This window comes from Crinia signifera, chromosome 6 (assembly GCF_055691185.1).
Source record: "Crinia signifera chromosome 6, ASM5569118v1, whole genome shotgun sequence".
NCBI lineage: Eukaryota > Metazoa > Chordata > Amphibia > Anura > Myobatrachidae > Crinia > Crinia signifera.
Genome location: NC_139222.1, coordinates 86,801,155 through 86,821,103, shown reverse-complemented (window position 1 = coordinate 86,821,103; position 19,949 = coordinate 86,801,155). Strand labels below are relative to the sequence as shown.

Below are 19,949 nucleotides of genomic sequence, written 5' to 3'. Positions count from 1 at the left end.
GTGTGTAGTGTGTATGTAGTGCAGAAAAAAAAAAAAATACTTTATACAAAAAAAAAAATTGAAGGGGTTAAAAAAAAAAAAATTGAAGGGGTAAAAAAAAAAAAGGTCCTGCGCCAAAAATTGAGCACAGATGTTGGTCAGTAACGTCCGTCACTGAACAGCGCTCAAAGGCAACAGGAATTTGATCAAAAAAAAAAAAAAAAATAGATCAACCCTGTGCCGAAAAAGATGATCAGTGATGTACGTCACTGATCAGCGCACAGTGGCCACAGGACACCCACAAAATCACAGTGTGTGTAAAAAAAAAATTAAAAAAAGACCCCACAGCACCCACAAAAAAAAAAAAGGTGATCAGTGATGCGACACTGATTACCAGTGAGGGGCAGCAGGTTCACAACCTTTGGTGCAACTGACAGTGCAACTGGCAGGTATATATATAAAAAAAAAAACCTCTGCACCCCCAAAAAGTTGCTGATCACCTCAGATATAGTGATCAGCACAAAAGGCGGGGGCAGCTGACACAAAATTTAGCACTCTCTATCACTCTCTGTCACTATCTCTCTCTATCTATCACTCTATGACACTGCAGCAGCAGCACTGACAGTTATATATATGAAAAATAACCCCTGCACCCCCAAAAAGTTGCTGGGGGTGCACAAAAGGGGGGCAGCAGACACAAAATATAGCAGTCTCTATCACTCTCTGTCACTATCTCTCTCTATCTCTCACTCCATGACACTGCAGCAGCAGCACTGACAGGTATTTATATCTAAAAAAAAAACCTGCGCCCCCAAAAAGTTGCTGATCAGTTAATTTATACTGATCAGCACAAAAGGGGGGGCAGCAGACAGTTATATAAAAAATATATAGCACAATCTGTCACTATCTCTCTATCTCTCTCTATCTCTCTCTCTCTATCTCTCTCTCTCTCTCTATCTCTCGCTCTATCACACTGCAGCAGCACAAAATATAGCACTCTCTGTCACTAGGCCTCTCTATCTCTCTCTATCTCTCTCTCTCTCTATCTAATAACTCGCACAACACAGCACAGGATGTCACAGGATGTCACAAGAATAAGCAAGATCCAGGCAGTGATCAGGTAAGTATTTAGAGGGGTTCTGGTCAGTATATCACGGCAGCTGGGTACGGTGACCGCACTGCACGCAATTCCAGACCGGAATGGCGTCTGCAGTGCAGTCACCGTTAGTTTAAACCCCCCTCCATGGCTGTGATTGGTCCGTCGGTCCGACGAACCAATCACGGCCTTTGGGGGCGGGCGGGTGAGGTGGGGTGACACCAGTGTCACCCTTACACCCCGCGGTGATTGGTGCTGTACTTTACAGCACCAATCACCTCCGATCCCTGTGTCACCGGCGAACGTTATTCGCCGGTGACACAGAAAACGCTGTGAATGGCTGTTCACACTGAACAGCCAATCACAGCGATCGCCGACGGGGGGGCGGCATCGCAGCCCCCCCGGGCATGCAGGGACATGTCTGCTGTCAGGGACAGCAGACATCGTCCCTCTGTCACTGCGTCTCTAGACGCAGTGACAGTTAGAAGTCATGACGTATATATACGTCATGTGTCGGGAAGTACTTCCCGGCCATGACGTATATATACGTCAAATGTCGGGAAGGGGTTAAATGGCTAAAGATCATTAGTGTGAAGATTTGGGCAGTATTCAATGATTAGTGCGAGCTGTGACAGGAAGCAGTGCTACCTGTTCGCTGTCACAGCTCGCGGGGTCAGTATTCAACTGCCCCCCCTTCACACGCCGTTTCACCCTCGCTAGGTTTTTGGAGCGAGGGGGAATCGGCGTATGCGGCTGCTGAAACAGCGAGGCTCACGGCTAAATGCTGTGGACTCCCTGCATTAGTCGTGAGCGTCACTGTTTGGTGGAATTCTCGCCGTCCTCCGACAGCGAGGATTCCCCCGGAAAGTTGAATATGGTGAGCGGCCGGGGGATAGTTTTTGGCGATCCCCACTGTTTATCCCCCTCGCCGGACGCACTGAATACACCCAAAAGTGTTTTTTGATTGCTAGACACAAAAAAAGCATTAACACATAAAGAAAAAAAAAAAAGTTTCCTGCCTTATTTAGATCCCTTTTTATCATGTCTGGGGTAAATTGGTGCGCATATGTTCGGAAGTTAACGGCATCAATTGCAACAATTTCCGTAGTCCGTCTTTGCCAATGGTCTCTGTAAGATAAGAGGGAAACATTGGCTAGGTCACAGTTTAAAAGCAGCATTTCTGAGCATAAGCGAACACTGGGCTTGATGCAGAGATCAATGCAATGTTGGATGCAGTTGGATTGTATGCTTTTAAGTCACACTTTGGGCAGTATTTAATGCTGCGGTGAGCAGGGTTTCTACGGTGAGGATGGCTTATTTTCTGTGAGGAAAAGCCATCAAACCCCCTCGCCGTATTCAATGTTAGGGAGAAATCATCACCGTGAGGTTCGCCTTAAATGCAGTGAGTCCGCAGCATTTTGTGCCGCGTCCTGCCGGTTTAATGGCCACACTCGCCGTTTCCACCTCGCCGAATGGAACCAGCAAGGTGGAAATGGCAAGTGAAGGGGAGGGAGTTGAACACTCTGATCGGGAGCTATTGGCACTGCTCGCCGTCATGGGCATTGAATACCCTACTCTTTATGTCTTGCGCTGATGGTTACAGAGTTGATGTATTTGCAAAGTGATTGACAGTCCGGAACATGTGAGCAGTAACGGGTGCTGTGGCCACTCGAATGCAGACGTGTTACGATCATCTCAGTTTAAATGGCTCATCAGCTTACTCAGCCATATAAACGGTACTTGTGAGTTATCCGGGCTGCCGATTTTTTCATCGCGCCCGAAATCGTGGGCATCGCGTCGGTCGTGGCCGTTATAAGGAGCCGCGACGCGATGCCCGCGATTTCCCATAGACAGTAATGTTAAAAGACACGATGGACCCGATTTCCCATAGACAGTAATGTTAAAAGACGCGATGGACCCGATTTCCCATAGACAGCAATGTTAAAATAAAATGACAATGTGAAATTGGCCAATATGGGCATTTCACATTGGATATGTTTTAAAAAAAAAATGTTTCATGGCCCCCCACCACCGTTAACGCCACCCCGCTATTGACGCCAACCCGAAGCGTGGCGAGCCCGCGAGGGGCGGCGGTACGCGTCCTCCGACCTTTTCATACCCCTACTATCCACTAGGGCGTGGAGTGAGAATAGAATAGTGTGGCGAGCGCAGCGAGCCACCGAGCCCGAAGCGTGGCGAGCCCCGCGAGGGGACGCGGACACCTGTGAAGGTATCCGCGTCCCCTCGCGGGGCTCGCCACGCTTCGGGCTCGGTGGCTCACTGCGCTCGCCACACTATTCTATTCTCACTCCACGCCCTAGTGGATAGTAGGGGTATGAAAAGGTCGGAGGACGCGTACCGCCGCCGCTCGCCACGCTTCGGGTTGGCGTCAATAGCGGGGTGGCGTTAACGGTGGTGGGGGGCCATGAAACATTTTTTTTTAAAACATATCCAATGTGAAATGCCCATATTGCCCAATTTCACATTGTCATTTTATTTTAACATTGCTGTCTATGGGAAATCGGGTCCATCGCGTCTTTTAACATTACTGTCTATGGGAAATCGGGTCGGAAATCGGGTCTTTTAACATTACGGTCTATGGGAAATCGCGGGCATCGCGTCGCGGCCCCTTATAACGGCCACGACCGACGCGATGCCCCCGATTTGGGGCTAAATCGCGGGCATCGCGTCGGTCGGGTGTCCTTAAGTTTAGTTAACTTAAGGACAAAATCGGCAGCCCGGATAACTCACAAGTACCATATAAACTTACTCAGAAGGTTAAACAACCATCAATGTTTGTCTTATGTGTGTGTTTTCACACACAAGCGGCAAATTTCAGATGCCGCCATTGTGCGTCTCAATACAAATCTTCGCAGCTACAACATTTGCATATTTGCTATGTATGGGATCGCAACTGTGTGGGCATTTGCATCCATTCCTAAATCAAGGCCATCAACACCTACAGTCACACATTTTTTGATGCAGTTTGGAAAAAATAAATCACTTGTTAACACAAACATAAAATATACAGTATTTTTGGTTAAAGCTCTAAAGCAGAATATACTGTATGTAGAAACAGTCTTCTGCACAAAGAATAACCAAGCAAACACTTATACGGTGCCTTTCGTTGCCGAATCTCATCAATGGCCTAAATCCTTAATGGCTAACCTTGACAAGCCAGCTGTTGTTGAACTACACATCCCAGCATGCTCTGCATCAGATTAAGCATGGACAAATAGCAAAACTGAAGCAGAGCATGCTGGGATGTGTAGTTCAACAACAGCTGGAGTGTCAAGGTTAGCCATCAAGGGGCTAGACTATCCAGGATAGGTTCCTGATCCTATGTATTATTGCGGCTCTGACAGCTGCTTAACACCTAAAGCATAATGCCCAATAAGTGCCGGTTATCGGGGATAATTGGATAGCCCCAGTGGAATCAATTAGCTACAGTAAATTGCTGCAGCTGACGGGATACCGGCCTATATTGGATACAAAGGATTAGTTTTGCTTCAGTTATTTAAATTTTATTTACATGTTTAGGTTGTGGGATTACAACTGTACAACCATTACATTACAACCATTGTAAAGCGCAACGGAATCTGCTGCGCTATAAAACATACTGTAAATAAATAAACTGTACTCTAAACGCAAAAAAACATAAATTAAAGCTTGCCAGAACACTTCCTCCATAAAGAGATACACAAGTAAGTACAGCAATTGACACCATATATAAAAATGTAGTACATAAAAGCCACACAAAAGAGAGGGAAGAGGCAAAGTCTCAAAAAGAATAGCAAATTGATTTATAAAAAGACATTGCTGCAGGCCCCTCCCCTTTCTCCAGTATCACTATATGCATATAATGTTCATTCTAGCACCCTGCATGGGTTCAATACCCCTGCAGTTCCTATTCCCTGCATGGAGTGTCGCTCTCTGCTGTGGTGCTTATAAAACAATGTGGTCTGTATTTCAGTGCTGATATGTAGACCAAATCTGTGCTACACTGCATAGAGCGACACCTCAGGCAGGCAGGAGGAACTGCCATGGGTTGTGAAAGAAGAAGGGTACTAAAATGATCACTACTATCATTATAATCAATATTCTATCCTTAGAGGCAAATCACTCACAGAACACAAAAAAAGCCTAAAAGAAAAGTACACAGAGTTAGCTTTGAACCTGCTACAGATTGTACATCTCACTGTAAGCTGCCTACTAGTGTGCCACAACCCGAACAAAAGAACTAATTATTAGCATTACAGGGTTAAACTAGGCATATAACAGGTAACTTCTTCCAGTTTACTGACATATAGCATTTCATTCTGTTTAAGCGGTCAATGTAGCAAAAGGACAGAGCGTACAAGAAACTCCAGCACAAAGTGTTATACATACCGTGGGGCTTCATCTTCGTGAGCACGGTCCCACCTGTAGGACTCTGCATAGCCTTTATATTCACTATACTGCTCTGCACCTACACATAGGCAAGCAGAAAATAATGTCACAGTTGTAACAAAGCAAAGAAAAACATTTTATATTCAGTTCATGAGGGTACCTTCATTTTTTAGCAATTCAATGATAATCATGCATGTAGAAAAGGTTTTGAGAATATTGAGCTGACACATATGTACCCGGGGTCAGGCTGCACTATTAGTATGATCACAAAGAATAGTTTGGTAGAGCCATCTTCGTAATCGAGTGACTTCAGTGTTTGCGTTTTAAGAAGCCCAATACCCCATTTTATCATTTTGCATTGGCGCAAAGAGCTGCAGAACAAATGCGTGGAAAAAGAAACAAAAACCACATAGGTTCTAGGTAGGGTGGCCAATCCCGGGATCGGCGGGATCCCGGGATTTGGCCCCTAAAACGCTGGGATTCCAATCCCGGGATTTCGGGATTAGACTGCACATGCGCAGTCTAATGCCGGCCAGCGTCTGAGCGTGTGCTCAGACACTGCCCGGCTTCTCCCTTCCCCGGCAGTACATCCCTGCGCAGCGTGAGTACAGAGGTCACGTTGCGCAGGCCAAGCAGCTGCACAGAGCCAGTGTGGCTCTGTGCAGCATGCATTTGCCCCTGCCCACCAACCCGGCTGGCTCCCCAGAAGCCCGCCCCCCCCCACCTCGCTGCCCGCCCCGCTACCCGCCCATCCACCTGCCGGCTCCCCGCCCATCCACCCGCCGGCTCCCCTGCCTGACGCCCGCCAACCCACCCGGCTGCCTGGCTCCACAGACAGCCGGCCGGCTGCCCACCCACACACCCGGCCGCACCGCACCCCAGCCCACATGTAAGTAAATATGCGGGGCGGCCGGGGTGCAGTTTTTAAATTAGGGAAGCCAATCCCAGGATCCCGGGAATCCCGGGATTGGGCATTTTTCAATCCCGAAATCCGGGATTGAAAAAATGCTCTGGGATTGGCTTCCCTAGTTCTAGGCTTCCAAAACGGGTGACAGACCCAGAAGCCTTTGTTTATCAAAACAAATCTAGTAAAAAAAAAAAAAAAAAAATCAGTAATGTCTTGAGGCAATTTGAAGTTCCAAGCCTGAAGTACTCACATAGTACTGCAGATTTATTGTTGGCGCCCACATATTGGGGCAGATGTATTAAGCCTGGTGAAGAGATAAACTGGAGATAAATTGGAAAGAGATAACGCACCAGCCAATCAGATCCCAACTGTCATATTTCAAACACAGCTGATTGGGTGGTGCGTTAACTCTTCCAAGTTATCTCCACTTTATCTCCAGTTTATCTCTTCTCCAGGCTTAATACATCTGCCCCATTGTTACATGTGAAGATGAGTAATGGGATTTGAGGCAGACCATGCTTGTCATGTTGATTAGGACTCTCATTCTCACATGCATCAGCAGCTAGTGTCCATGGCACTAAAAGGGTGCTTCTCTCGAGGAGAAGGTTTGAAGGTCAACATAACACATTCGAACCTGTGAGCCATGTAAAATGGTCTACCCACTTCCCTCTTGAGCAGGCTACCCCTGATGTGGGTCAGATACATTTGGTTGCTATAGACCGGTCCCTGGAAAGTGTAGCTGCATTTTAGATGAATAGGACAAGTGTTGTTGAAGTAAGCAAAACCGGGTCACGGAATGCTGAGAATAGCGATTGCACAGCTCCTGAAAAGTCAAAGCTGATCTAAATCTATATGAGAGACTGACCTAATTAAAACTATTTTGTGGGGTAAAAATACATTTTTAGAATAATCAGGATGGATGTTTTAGATAATCAGGATGGACCAGGCTGCTTTTAAGTTTGGTTTCTAACCTGTTAGTTTCTATTACAGAACTGTAAAAAAAAGGTCAAACTAGATGGGCCAAATGGATCTTTTACTGTCAAAGTCTATGTTTCTGTGTTTCCATGCTTAGCAAGCCATCTACAATCAGCTTCTCATGGGAACCTCTGGTAACAGATTCCAAGTTAGGTAAAAGTCACACCAATTTTCAACTCTGAAGCTGGGTACACATCTATACAATCCCAGTTTTCTTGCGACCGTTCAACCGACCGTAGAGGCGTTGTACCGTCCACAAACAGCCGATACGCGCGTACACACCTGTACAATTTTACTTGCGACGTCCGATGTACTCCCGTCCAAACAGTCGCAAGAAAAAGATTGTACCACCGTACACACTGTCTCAATTGTCATTGCATGATGGTGCACCCCTGTTGCACAGATACTTGTATCGCCACGTATAAAGATGTAGTCAGCCAGCAGGGTGACAAGAGACAGACATACAGCAATAGCCGGGGTGTGCGTCTAGATGTAGTCACCCCATCTATTTGCCGTATGACTGTCTCTAGTCACCCTGCCGGCTGACTACATCTTTTAATGTGGCACTACAAGTACCTGTGCAGCAGGGGTGTTAACCATCATGCAATGACAATCGAGAGAGTGACTACGTGCTGTGCTGTAGAAGAGATCATGCAGCTATGGAATGCCCACATGGGCCTTCCAGCTTTGGCAGTATAGTCGCAAGAAGAATATCGATCGAACGTGCGTACACACTGCACTTTTGTTCCGATATGGACCGGCTGGTCAGATAAAAATTAAACAGCAATGAACCTTCGACCGACCGAGTATGGACGGACAAGACCGTTTTTGGCTGTTTATCGCTCGTACGGGACAGCGTACACATCTATACAATTGGACCGCTGTCTGACCCAGAACGGAAGAACGGCCCGACGATTGTATGTATGTGTTCCCAGCTTTAGACATACATGTACAGTATACACCAATATACAAGGTGGTAATGAGGTGTCACTTCTAAAATGTATAGATCTCAAACAGATCTGCAAGCACCACATAATTGGCATTTACACAATTATAGGCAATCGGCAATAGAAATGTACAGTATATAGAGCAAACTATTTAACCTCGGCATCTAGGCCCTACAATGCATAAACATTTACCAGAGCTCCTGCTCAGTCATCTTCTAGCTGTAAAATGTTTGAGGACTGACTCCTGTAATAACCATTACCCAGCTGATGCTAAGCAGATGCAGCAAAATCACAGCAAATGTAATTTCGTGCTAATATCTCAAGCTCTTGTGCAGATTAAAGATGCATCTTTCCATCCATTAGGCTTGAGTCACGAAGCCTCTGTCATAAGGAATGTAATTTATCGGGAAGAGCGAGTGTGGCAGAAGGAGAGGATTGGCCCAAGGAGGGAGATGGAAGCCAGCCAGACCCATAATACGGGTGATGAAATGACCGTTTCCAGTATGGGACATAACGCTATCACTGTAATTCATTAACAAAACCCTTTAATAAGCTAAAATGAACTAAGAAAAAAAAAAATATTTATATTACTGCAGAAGGTACAAAGTCACCTAAAATTAAAAAAAAAAGGCTTCAACAAAATGTCCAAACTTTTTCTTCTTTATTGAGGATTAGACTCTTCAAAGGCAAAGAGCGCATGTTAAGTAGTTATATAGTGTGGCGAGCGCAGCGAGCCATCGAGCATCGGAACGCGTAATACCTGTGAAGTAATGCGCGTCCCCTCGCCACGCTTCAGGCTCGGTGGTTCGCTGCGCTCGCCAGACTATATACAATCAACTCCACGCCGACGTGGATAGTGGGGGTATGAAAAGGTCGGACGCGTACCGCCGCCGCTCGCCACGCTTCAGGTTGGCGTTGATCGTGGGGTGGTGTTAACAATGGGGGGGCATTTGACCCATCAGGGTTGGGAAACAATAAAAATTGGGGTCTGGGGGCCATTTAACATTGGGGCCAATGTAAAATCGGGTCTCAGGGACCATTAAAAATCGCGTCGATTTGGTTGCATGCGATGGACGCGATTTCGGGGGGTCCCGATGGACACAATTTTTATCGCTGGCGCCGTGCTAGGAAACAAGTACCGTTTCAGGCTATACTAAGTGTAGTAACTATGCTGCTATTTACATAAAAATAACTTTTTGTAATTCTAGTGTTATACTGAGAGGCAGCTATAATATCCACTTCTTTACTCCTCCCCTATAGTGATTGTCACTCTTTGGCATCGGTGGTGCAGACTGACCTGTTATAATAAGACACTCATTGGGGTCTAACTCTTCCGTAAAGAGGCGTGATACTATCAGTTCTGGGTTGATGATGAAGCGGATCTCTTCCTGGACTAGGCCTGAGCTGGTCACACCACCACCTACATAGCGGTTGGCAAAATCCACCTGTCCGGAGAAAAAAAACTAAATTATCATTAGCAAGGTACAAGTGATAAGTAAAAACAGCGCTCTAACATATTTCCTTTTACTAAAGTTAATAGAATACAATTTGTACAATACGTTTTGGATTTTCATTTTATGTTGAGTTGTATCCACAAATTTACAGTTAAAATGTGTATATTTCAGAATGAGGTTGGACCTGTGCACTGTTAACAGGTCGCTTCCTCTTAGAAAATAAAATGATTAACGTCTATTGGTTCCATATGGTATATTTGACACCACAAATTGTCATAAAGCCACATCCAACCTCACTTCACCGAGGAAGTGGAACAGATGCAGGAGGAGGGTAGAACACCACAAAACTAGAATGTCTCCCTCACATTCTGGGAAGTTGGGAAAGTACAGTTTGCAACAATTTATACATTTTTTTGAACTGAAAATCAAACCTCAAATCACATTTTTTTTGTGTGTCTTGCAACAACAACAAAAAGCAAAAAATACAATGAGTAATTCCTGACAAGCAAGGACAAATAGGTGAGGTATGTATTTCCAGCGAGGGCCACAAAAGGCCTTTTAGTTATACAGAAGGTGTGGCTGAGTGACCCAAACTGTGCACATCGAGATGCATGCCCTCTACTAGTGTGAAGCCTACAGATATGTACTACAGAAAAAACAATGGCCTTCTTTACATAGTAAATTAGTGCATGTATTTGAGAATTTTTTATTACATTGCCCCCTTTATTGCATTCAACAAAAATTTTGTAGCAATATAAAAAAAATCTCACTGCAGCTCATCCAAAACATAATCCCTCTGCTTGTCCCAAAATAGCACATTAAGGATTCTGCTCCTCCTGCCACCGGGGACATAAAAAGAAAATCCCTGATGGTGCTGGCTATCTGGGACATTTGAATGACCACTGGAGGATCAATAGGTAACTGTAATTTACAGCGGCTCATTGATTTCCCCCATTTATGTCAAAAACATATCCTGCAAGAGACCGGAACCAGAAAAATAGTATCAATTCTATTCAGTAATTAAAATGCAATATAATTAAAACTATTAAATAAAGCTAAAGGCCCATACACACTTGGCGACTGAGCTGAAAGCCGCTCAAAAAAGCCTGTTTGAGCGGCTTTCAGCTGAAAGCTGCCCAGTGTGTATGTCCCAGCGATGAGCGCTGCTGCGCGCTCCCGCATCATCGCCGGGAAAGCCGCTCATCTGCTGGTTATACCAGCAGATGAGAGGCATTGAAAACGGCTTTACATAGCGCTCTGCTATGCAACACCATTCTCCCCCCTCCGTCGGCGTCGGGCAGGGGGAAAGCCGTTCAGTGTGTATGGACCTTTAGTCTGGAGAAAACACCAAAAGTATTTGATATAGTGGTTGAATAAATGTTGCAATTTGAATTCAGAGAAGTAGGAGATCATGCCTCAAATTTTGCACAGGATCAAATGAACCAGAAAGTGCACTGGTACAGCAGCTGGATGAAGGAGAGCCGGAGCAATTTTATAGGACAAAACTTTGTGAGCTAACTGGGTGTCAGATGACTGGCCGATGGTCATGATCCAGAGGGTCAGTATACAGATGTTAAAATCCTGATTGTTTGACTGCCTGACAGTCGGATTGTGATTAACAGGGGCTATTCTCCCTCGTGGAGGTCCATGACCCCCATAGAGGGAGAACAGAACCTGTAGCAAACTCGCAAGGGGCTTTTTAGCGCTGGCCCTCGTCGAAGTACCAGCAGCCAGGAACCCGACGTCACAGTCATACCACACAGGTAACTGCTTACAATAAGTAGCAACGTACGATAAGCAAGTATAAAAAAAGCACGTGACAGAAAGCTCTTCATCTAACCAACAGCAAAGTCTTTCAATTTCATATCACACTTCCATGCCCTGATAAACATAGTTTGCAAAGACAGATCTATCAATCTCACATCAACAACTAAACCTATTGGCCTTTAGCTGTCCATGCTATATGATTCTGTGTCATTTATAAGAAAAGGATCACTGGCCTACAACACACGGTGGGAGAAGGTCCCAGGGACCACTCTGCCCCTGTCAAATAACTTGGAATGGGAATTTATTATGTGGTGCTGATGTACAAGGCATTACGAAATTACAGCGGCTGCGGAGAAGCATCAAATACATAGATAGCTGTCAAGACACTCAGATCGAAAACACAGCGGCAATTCCTTATTTTTCTTTTTATTATTATTATCATAAAGTTACTTATAGAGCACACATTATGCAGCGCTTTACAGAGACTATGTAGCCATTCACATCAGTCAGACATTGACACTAGGGTTAATTTGGTTGGGAGCCAATTAACCTACGAGAATATTTTTGGACTGTGGTAGGAAGCCCACCAAAGCACAGGGAGAATATACAAACTCCAGTTAGGGCCGTGGTGGGAATCTAACATATAACTTCCTTGCTATGAGGTAGTAATGTCAACCATTACACTGACTGTGCTGCTCCAACAAGACAATATCAGAATGATCCCAATTTCTTGGTAAGACCGACGGGTCTTACCAAGAAATTGGGAGAAATGTATTCAATTGAATGTGTTGTACATTAGATCCGATGCGTTCCCATACGCATCAGATTGGAGTCGGTGATCAGACCCTCTTGCACGTTCGCCCTCCGACTCGGACAGCTGGAAACGGGATCGCATGCAAAAAAAGACAGCATGCAATATATATATGTGATTGTGGATTGGACCTGATATATATATATATATATATATCGCCTGCACACCTGCCGTAACATATGGGGCCTTAACAGTGAAAGAACACATTTTAAATTGACCCTATGTGAGTAAAGGTGTAAACCAGGAAAAGCTAAATAAATGAGACATAAGCTACCAATTGTTTGCTGCCCACTTATGTGCTGAATCCTTAAATTTTCTTTAACTATGTTGCGGTGATATCCCCAAAATATCTGCTAAAAATATCGATGTCGCTCTTTTAATATAAATACAAAAACAGCCAAGTCAGTTAACTGAAGATTAGTTAAATATTGCTGTGAGCGATGCTGGCATTTTTAGGTGATCTCTCACAGCGACGTTGGTACTCAACTAGCTGTAGAAGCATCAGCAAGCGAGTTTACAATCCATTTTTAATGTTAATATATTTTGGGCGGTACTTATATGTTAGTTGGGTGCCCACTAAGCTATTTGCTCGCCACGCTTATAAAATCAACTATATGCCGACATGGATAGTGGGGTATGAGCGTACTAACTATAGTGGGCGCCCAACTAACATATAAGTACCTTTTGGGCTCCGAAAATTACGAGCATGCACACCCATACAGTTTCACATATGCATTACAGGGATATAGATTACTGTCTAGGTTCCCCAAGGTACTCACCTGCAACATTCCATGTCCATTACCTTCAATGGTTCCTTCACACGTAATGTGGAGCTCTCTCAGCTTCTTGGGTGATCTGAATAAACAGAATGTGACAGTAAAACAAAACTATAAGAAATATAAATAGTCACTGCTGTTTTTGAGAATAACTTGCACTCACAAATGATATATAATAATCATGCTTAAACTGTGGCAGGGCATGCTGGGATATGTAGTTTAACAACAGCTGAAGAGCCAAAGGGTGGTAAGGCCTTCCAAAGGCAAGGGGATTCAATTGTGAGAAGCAGCATAATCATTTTATTATATAGCATTCTACACAAAAAAACGAAATTACCGTCCAATACATCCTATCCTATGTCTAACACATCATAAATATACACATAACATCTTTTATGCACTACCGTAATAACAAAAATGACATTAACAAATCATGACCAGAACTGTATTCGGTAGTTCCTAATCTTGATAAAATCTCCTGTAAGTAAAACGTAGGCGAATCAAATGTATAGTTCACAATCAGAGTACAATTAATCACAAGTAACTAATGTAAAAAAAATAGAATATTGTATTTAATTACTGATGACTAAGTGGCCAGCGCACAGAGCAAGTTGGGTAATGGACTTTAACAACCACCTCAATTACAATTGATCTAGATAAGAAACCAAAACAACAAAATCAGACAAACACCTGGTATTGCCATGAAATATATGTGATAATGGTATGGGCACTGTAATCAGTTTCCGGGCTATTCTTCGAGCAACATGCCTTTAACAGATATTAAATATTTTATAGTATGGTATATGCTTACAGATAAAGGGGTCTATTAACTAAGGCTTAGAGAAAGATAAAGTGCAAGGAGATAAAGTACAGTCAATCTGCTCCTGACTGCTGTTACAGGCTATAGTAAAAAAAAAAAAAAAAAAAAAAAAAAAAAAAAAAAAAAAAGGGAGTAAAGGTCCCCATACGCGGTCCGTTTATCTGATCCGTTCTGTACTTCTATAGCACACATCGCATCGCATGCCTTGTGCATGCATTGTGCATGCGATGCGATGAAAAGCAAGTACAAAAAGTATGTGCAGCACATACTTTTTGTACTGTACGATGAGATGCCGCGGGAGCGCGCATCTCAAAGTACAAAACGGACGGACCGCGTATGGGCACCTTTAGGAGCTGGTTGATTAGAACTTTATCTCTCCACTTTAGCTTGCTTAAGACAGACTTTTTTTGGGTATTGAGGAGATATTTAAACTATACAATTGTATATACAGAGACACATGGGAAGGGTTGCAGTTATACAGTTGGGGCCCATGGGGGAAGTATAATGCTGAAACACACCCTCTACCTTTTTTGCGGCTGGGAAATATGTGTCAGCTGAATGGCTAATAGTATGCCACTGATGGGAGATATAATATAAGAGAATAGAGACTCGTTGCCATGACTACAGTCCTACAAACATTACAACTAGGGATGGAGGCCTATAGGAACACACGGAAATATGAAAGAAAACCACTTACGTCTCCCAGTCAGGAAAGTGATTTAGGCTTTGCCTTGTGAATGTCACCAAACCTGTAGGTGCTGAAACAGAAAACAATATTAAATATAAATATGAGATGAAATGCTTGGCGATACTTCTGTATGGTTCTAAATCCAAACTCACCTTTCTCTGTGACTCTCCGGAAGTAACAGAATAATGTCTTCAGCTTTTCTGTTTTCTTTGGATTTCTTCCTTCAAACAGTCTGCAGGAAAATCAAAACGTTTTTGAGTTTTATTTGTGCACAAAAAAGTTGCTATTGCGCAATGAGCATTATAATTATTATTGTATTATTTTGAATCTGATCATTAAACACGGTTACATAAGAAAATCCTTCCTGTGAGAACAACATCCATAATATCAGACCCCATATAAATGTGTATAGCAGATCAGACTTACTGACAGTACACTGCACATCCCCAATAGGGAGAACAGCTATCGCCACATGAAAGCTATTAGTGCATTGCATTCTCTCTGATGTCTGCCTTTCGGGACCTGCAGGCCATTGGTGGGGAACAATCCAAGCCGCACAGTATACATCCCTGGTCATAATAACCTGTAGTCCACATTATGTGTTCAAGCTTAAAGCAAGAGTAGCTCAACACATTACTGGTGACTTGCATTAGGACAAAGATTTGCCCCAGGATTCCAGCAAAAGCATTTCCCGAGCACACACCGTAACATGAAAAGCCGGGATGTCCTTACAATGGTTTCCAACAATAGCGCAGAATATCACCTTGGGCTACAGAGCTTGTGACCAATCTAACATCTCACAACAATTTTCTGGAGTCATGCTGGAGACCCCTTAATTACTTGTGTGTCCACATTCTTACTGCCAGCGCAGGTTAAGTCAAAATAAAAAAAATGGGAAAAATATATATTGCCTTAGTGACAACCAGTTTGAAAGGATAAGGAATAAAAAGGGATTTTTGTAAGAACTTACCGTTCGAATCCCTTTCTCTGATATGGTTCTGGTGACACAGCTCAACACTGGGATGTAGGAGGGTCCGAAGGAGCCAGGCACCTATCCTAAAGCTTTAGAGGGTAGGCTCCTCCCCTACTGCATCCCGGACTCTTCAGTTCAATCTTTCAAAGCCACTGGAATACATTAACTCAGTACAAACGCCTGCACATATTATATGCACATTTTTCAACATAACTTTTAACCATATAACATGAAACATCATGAACCTGGCATACTTACTGAGCGTAAGGGAGGGATCGCTGTGTCACCAGGACCATATCAGAGAAAGGGATTCGAACGGTAAGTTCTTACAAAAATCCCTTTTTCTGTTTCAATGGTCCTGGTGACACAGCTAAACATTGGGACGTTCCAGAGGCGGTCCTTTGGGTGGGTACGCTCAGGTCTGCAGCTCTCATCACTGCTCGCCCAAATGATGCGTCCTCCGACGCGAACTCATGGAACCTATAGAATTTGGCAAATGTATGAACAGATGACCAAGTGGCAGCCCTGCAAACCTGCTCAGCTGTTGCCCCATGTCGAACAGCCCAAGAGGTGGCGACTGACCTGGTGGTATGCGCATTAATTCTGGCCGGTACAGGCCTACCAACTTTAGTATATGCAAACGCTAGAACAGAGCGTAACCACCTAGCAATGGTCTGCTTAGAAGCAGGCCAACCAATTTTGTGTATGTCATACAACACTAACAAGGTATCAGTCTTTCTGACACTCTTAACTCTGTCCACATAAACGCGCAAGGCACGCACAACATCCAAATTCCTCAACTTGTCCCTTTTTCTTGAACCCTCTGGGGGTTGGAACACAGGCAGAACTATCTCCTGATTTAGATGAAAAGCAGAGACTACTTTTGGTAAAAACTGGGGTACCGTCCAAAGGACTGCCCTATCATCGTGAAATATCAGGAAAGGGGACTTGCATGACAATGCTCCCAACTCGGACACCCTTTTTGCTGACGCCACTGCCAACAAAAATACCAGTTTCCATGTAAGGAACTTAAGGTCAGCCAACCTTAATGGTTCAAAAGGTGCCTTCTGAAGGCATTCCAAAACCAGAGATAAGTCCCATGGCGCTAATGGTTGTTTGTAGGGAGGTTTCAACCGAGACACCCCCTGTAGGAAGGTCTGTACTTCCGGCAATAATGCAATCCTTTTCTGAAAGTAAATGGACAAGGCCGAGATCTGCACTTTTAGTGACTGATGGCTAAACCCAGAGGAAAAACCATCCTGCAAAAATTCCAACATTCTTGTCAATTAAAAGCGTGATGTGTGTGACTTCTGTCTCTCACACCATCGAATATAGGTTTTCCAGACCCTATAATAATTTGCCGAAGACTTTCTGGCTCTTATCATGGTGTTAACCACCGCCTCTGAGAACCCTTTATTCCTTAAAATGGCGGTTTCAACAGCCAGGCCGTCAAAATTAATCGAGCTGAATCCTGATGGTTGAACGGTCCTTGTCTTAGAAGGTCTGACCTCAGAGGTAGACGCCACGAGTCCACAGACAATCTCTGAAGCCTCGAGTACCAGGACCTCCTTGGCCAATCTGGGGCCACTAAAATCACTGGGCTTGTCTGGGCCTGTATCCTTTTTAACACTCTCGCCAGCATTGGAACCGGCGGAAAAACATAAAGAAGATTCCCCTCCCAGGGGATAGTCATGGCATCCACTGCTTCTGCCAGAGGATCCCTTGTCCTGGCATAAAACCTGGGCACCTGATGGTTGAACCTGGATGCCATCAGGTCCACGTCCGGGGTTCCCCACCTCAAGGCAATCTGGTGAAATACTTGAGGGTTCAGGCTCCATTCCCCTTCCTTCAGCTCCTCCCTGCTCAGGAAGTCGGCCTCTATATTCTCCACACCTGGTATGAATATCGCTGATAATGCTGGAACATTCTGTTCCGCCCACAAGAGGATTCTGGACACCTCCCACATGGCCAGTTTGCTGCGTGTGCCTCCCTGGTGATTCAGATATGCCACAGCTGTGGCGTTGTCGGTCTGAATCCTTAAAGGGAGCCTCTGTAACCTGTCTCCCGCCAGAGAAATCACCTTCCAGACCGCTCTCAGTTCCAAGATGTTGATCGGTAATGCAGACTCCTCTGGAGTCCACAAGCCCTGCAGACGCAAGTCCAAGACTACTGCTCCCCAGCCCCTGAGACTGGCGTCGGTAGTGACTACCAGCCAGCTCCAGGACTGCAGGGACCGACCCCACTGAAGGGAATCCACGTCTGTCCACCATCTCAGGGAGACTCGAGTTTCCGAAGACAGCACTATTTGTTCTGACTTCATGGTCTGCGTGTTTCCTGACCAAGCCATCAAAATGTTCCACTGGAACACCCGAGAGTGGATCCTGGCAAACTGCAACATCTCGAAAGACGCCACCATCTTCCCCAGCAGCTTGAGGCACCTCCACACTGATGTGCTCCGAGAGCTGAGAATCTCCTGGACTAAGGCGACCAGATCCCTGGCCTTTGCCTCTGGTAGGAATACCCGATGTAAATGGGTATCCAGAATGACTCCCAAGAATTGGAGTCTCTGTGACGGCACCAACTGAGACTTTTGTAAGTTTAAAAGCCAGCCGTGAGCCTGCAAAAAACTTATGGCTTCTGCCAAGTGACTCTGCAACATGTCTGCTGACTCTGCTTTGAACAGCAGGTCGTCCAAATATGGTATCACTGTGATTCCCCTCAGCCGAAGCACAGCCGCCATTACAGACATTATTTTGGTGAAAACCCTTGGTGCTGTGGCCAGACCAAAGGGCAACGCCTGGAATTGTAAATGGAGGTCTCCTATCGCAAACCTCAACAGAGACTGATGTTCTGGATGTATAGGGACATGAAGGTACGCGTCCTGAACATCCATGGACGCCAAGAATTCCCCCTGGTCCAGGCTTAGCAGCACTGACCGTAGAGACTCCATTTTGAAATGGTCTACCCACAAATGGACATTCAGTGACTTTAAATTCAGGATTGGTCTGAAAGACCTGTCTGGTTTGGGTACCAGAAACAGAGTGGAATAGAATCCTCTCTTCCACTCTGCCCTGGGAACCGGGATAACCACCCCCTTCTCTAACAGAGAGTGAGCCACTCCCAAGAGAGCTGTACAGAGCCGAGCCTCCTTTGGTAGTGAAGTGGGAATGAATCTTCTCGGAGGAAGACCTTTGAAGGGAATTTTGTAACCCTGGGCTACAATGTCTAATACCCAGGAATCCTGGTCTAGTAATGCCCATGCGTCCCTGAACTGTGAAAGACGTCCCCCCACCTTTACCACTGCCGGGCAAATCCCCTGACAGTCATGCGGAGGGTTTGTCCTCTCCTTTGGTGTTAGGTTTCTTGTGAAAGGAACCAAACTTTGACTTCGGGGCCTTACCCCTGGAAGACTAAAACTTTCCCCTAAATGACTGTCCTCGAAAGGACGCACCACCTCTCGGGGAGGGCCGAAAGGACGGCCTAAAAGCAGAAAATCTTGATGTCTGCTTTGCTGCGGAGGCAGGCAGGAAGGTACTTTTGCCACCCGTGGCCTGCTTAATAATCTTCTCTAATTCGGAGCCAAATAACAGCTTTCCTTTAAAAGCTAATGTTTCTAAGGCCTTCTTAGACTCATTATCTGCTTCCCAAGCCTTAAGCCAGAGTACTCTCCTGGCATTGATAGACACTGTGGAAACTCTGGTAGCCATTTTGAGAGCTTCCAGCACATACTCTGCAGCTGCTTTAAGCTTCTCCGCCAGTAACAACACACAAGGGTCAGCATGTAAAATGGTGCACAAATCAATGGCCCACTCAATCATGGCCTTAGAGACCCAGGCTGAAGCAATAAGGGGACGTAGAGTGTATCCCACCCCTTCAAATATAGCTTTGAGGTTACCCTCCAGCTTTTTGTCCACAGAATCCTTAAAAGCTGCTCCCCCTTGTACTGGTAATACAGTAGCTTTTGACAGACGTGCCACAGAAGCATCAACTACTGGCACTTTTTCCCAGAGCTCCGCATGAGACTCCGGCATGGGGTACAGACTTAAGAATCTCTTTGGCATCTGCAGCCTTTTATCGGGCGTTTTCCAAGCCCCTTCCAGCAATTCTTGCAAACCTTCATCTGAAGGAAAAGTAACAGCTTCCTTACGCTGTCGTTTAAATACACCTTTAGCAGGAGTTTTATCCTCCACAGAAAGTTTTAAAGCCTGTTTAACAGCAGTAATCAAATCCTCCACCCCTGCGGCTGAGGAATCTTCAAAATCATCACCCTGCTCCCAGGGAATGTCTGTATATGCTCCCTCCTCTTCATCTACCAATAAAGGCACCGAGTAAGACCTTTTAGGGGTCCCTACAGCATCAACATCAAT

The 19,949-nt window shown here is 45.0% G+C and overlaps 1 protein-coding gene across 5 annotated transcripts in view; it reads right to left on the bottom strand.

The window, feature by feature from the left end:
- Positions 1-19,949, bottom strand: part of PARG (poly(ADP-ribose) glycohydrolase) — a 98,928-nt gene that overhangs the window by 13,870 nt on the left and 65,109 nt on the right. For all 5 annotated transcript variants that reach the window (XM_083146367.1, XM_083146368.1, XM_083146370.1 and 2 more), the window contains 6 exons: positions 14,762-14,841; positions 14,619-14,679; positions 13,105-13,180; positions 9,591-9,738; positions 5,465-5,543; positions 2,095-2,203 (listed from right to left, as the gene is read on the bottom strand). In XM_083146367.1, the coding sequence (XP_083002493.1) occupies positions 2,095-2,203; positions 5,465-5,543; positions 9,591-9,738; positions 13,105-13,180; positions 14,619-14,679; positions 14,762-14,841 (553 nt within the window). The remainder of the gene's footprint in view (positions 1-2,094; positions 2,204-5,464; positions 5,544-9,590; positions 9,739-13,104; positions 13,181-14,618; positions 14,680-14,761; positions 14,842-19,949) is intronic.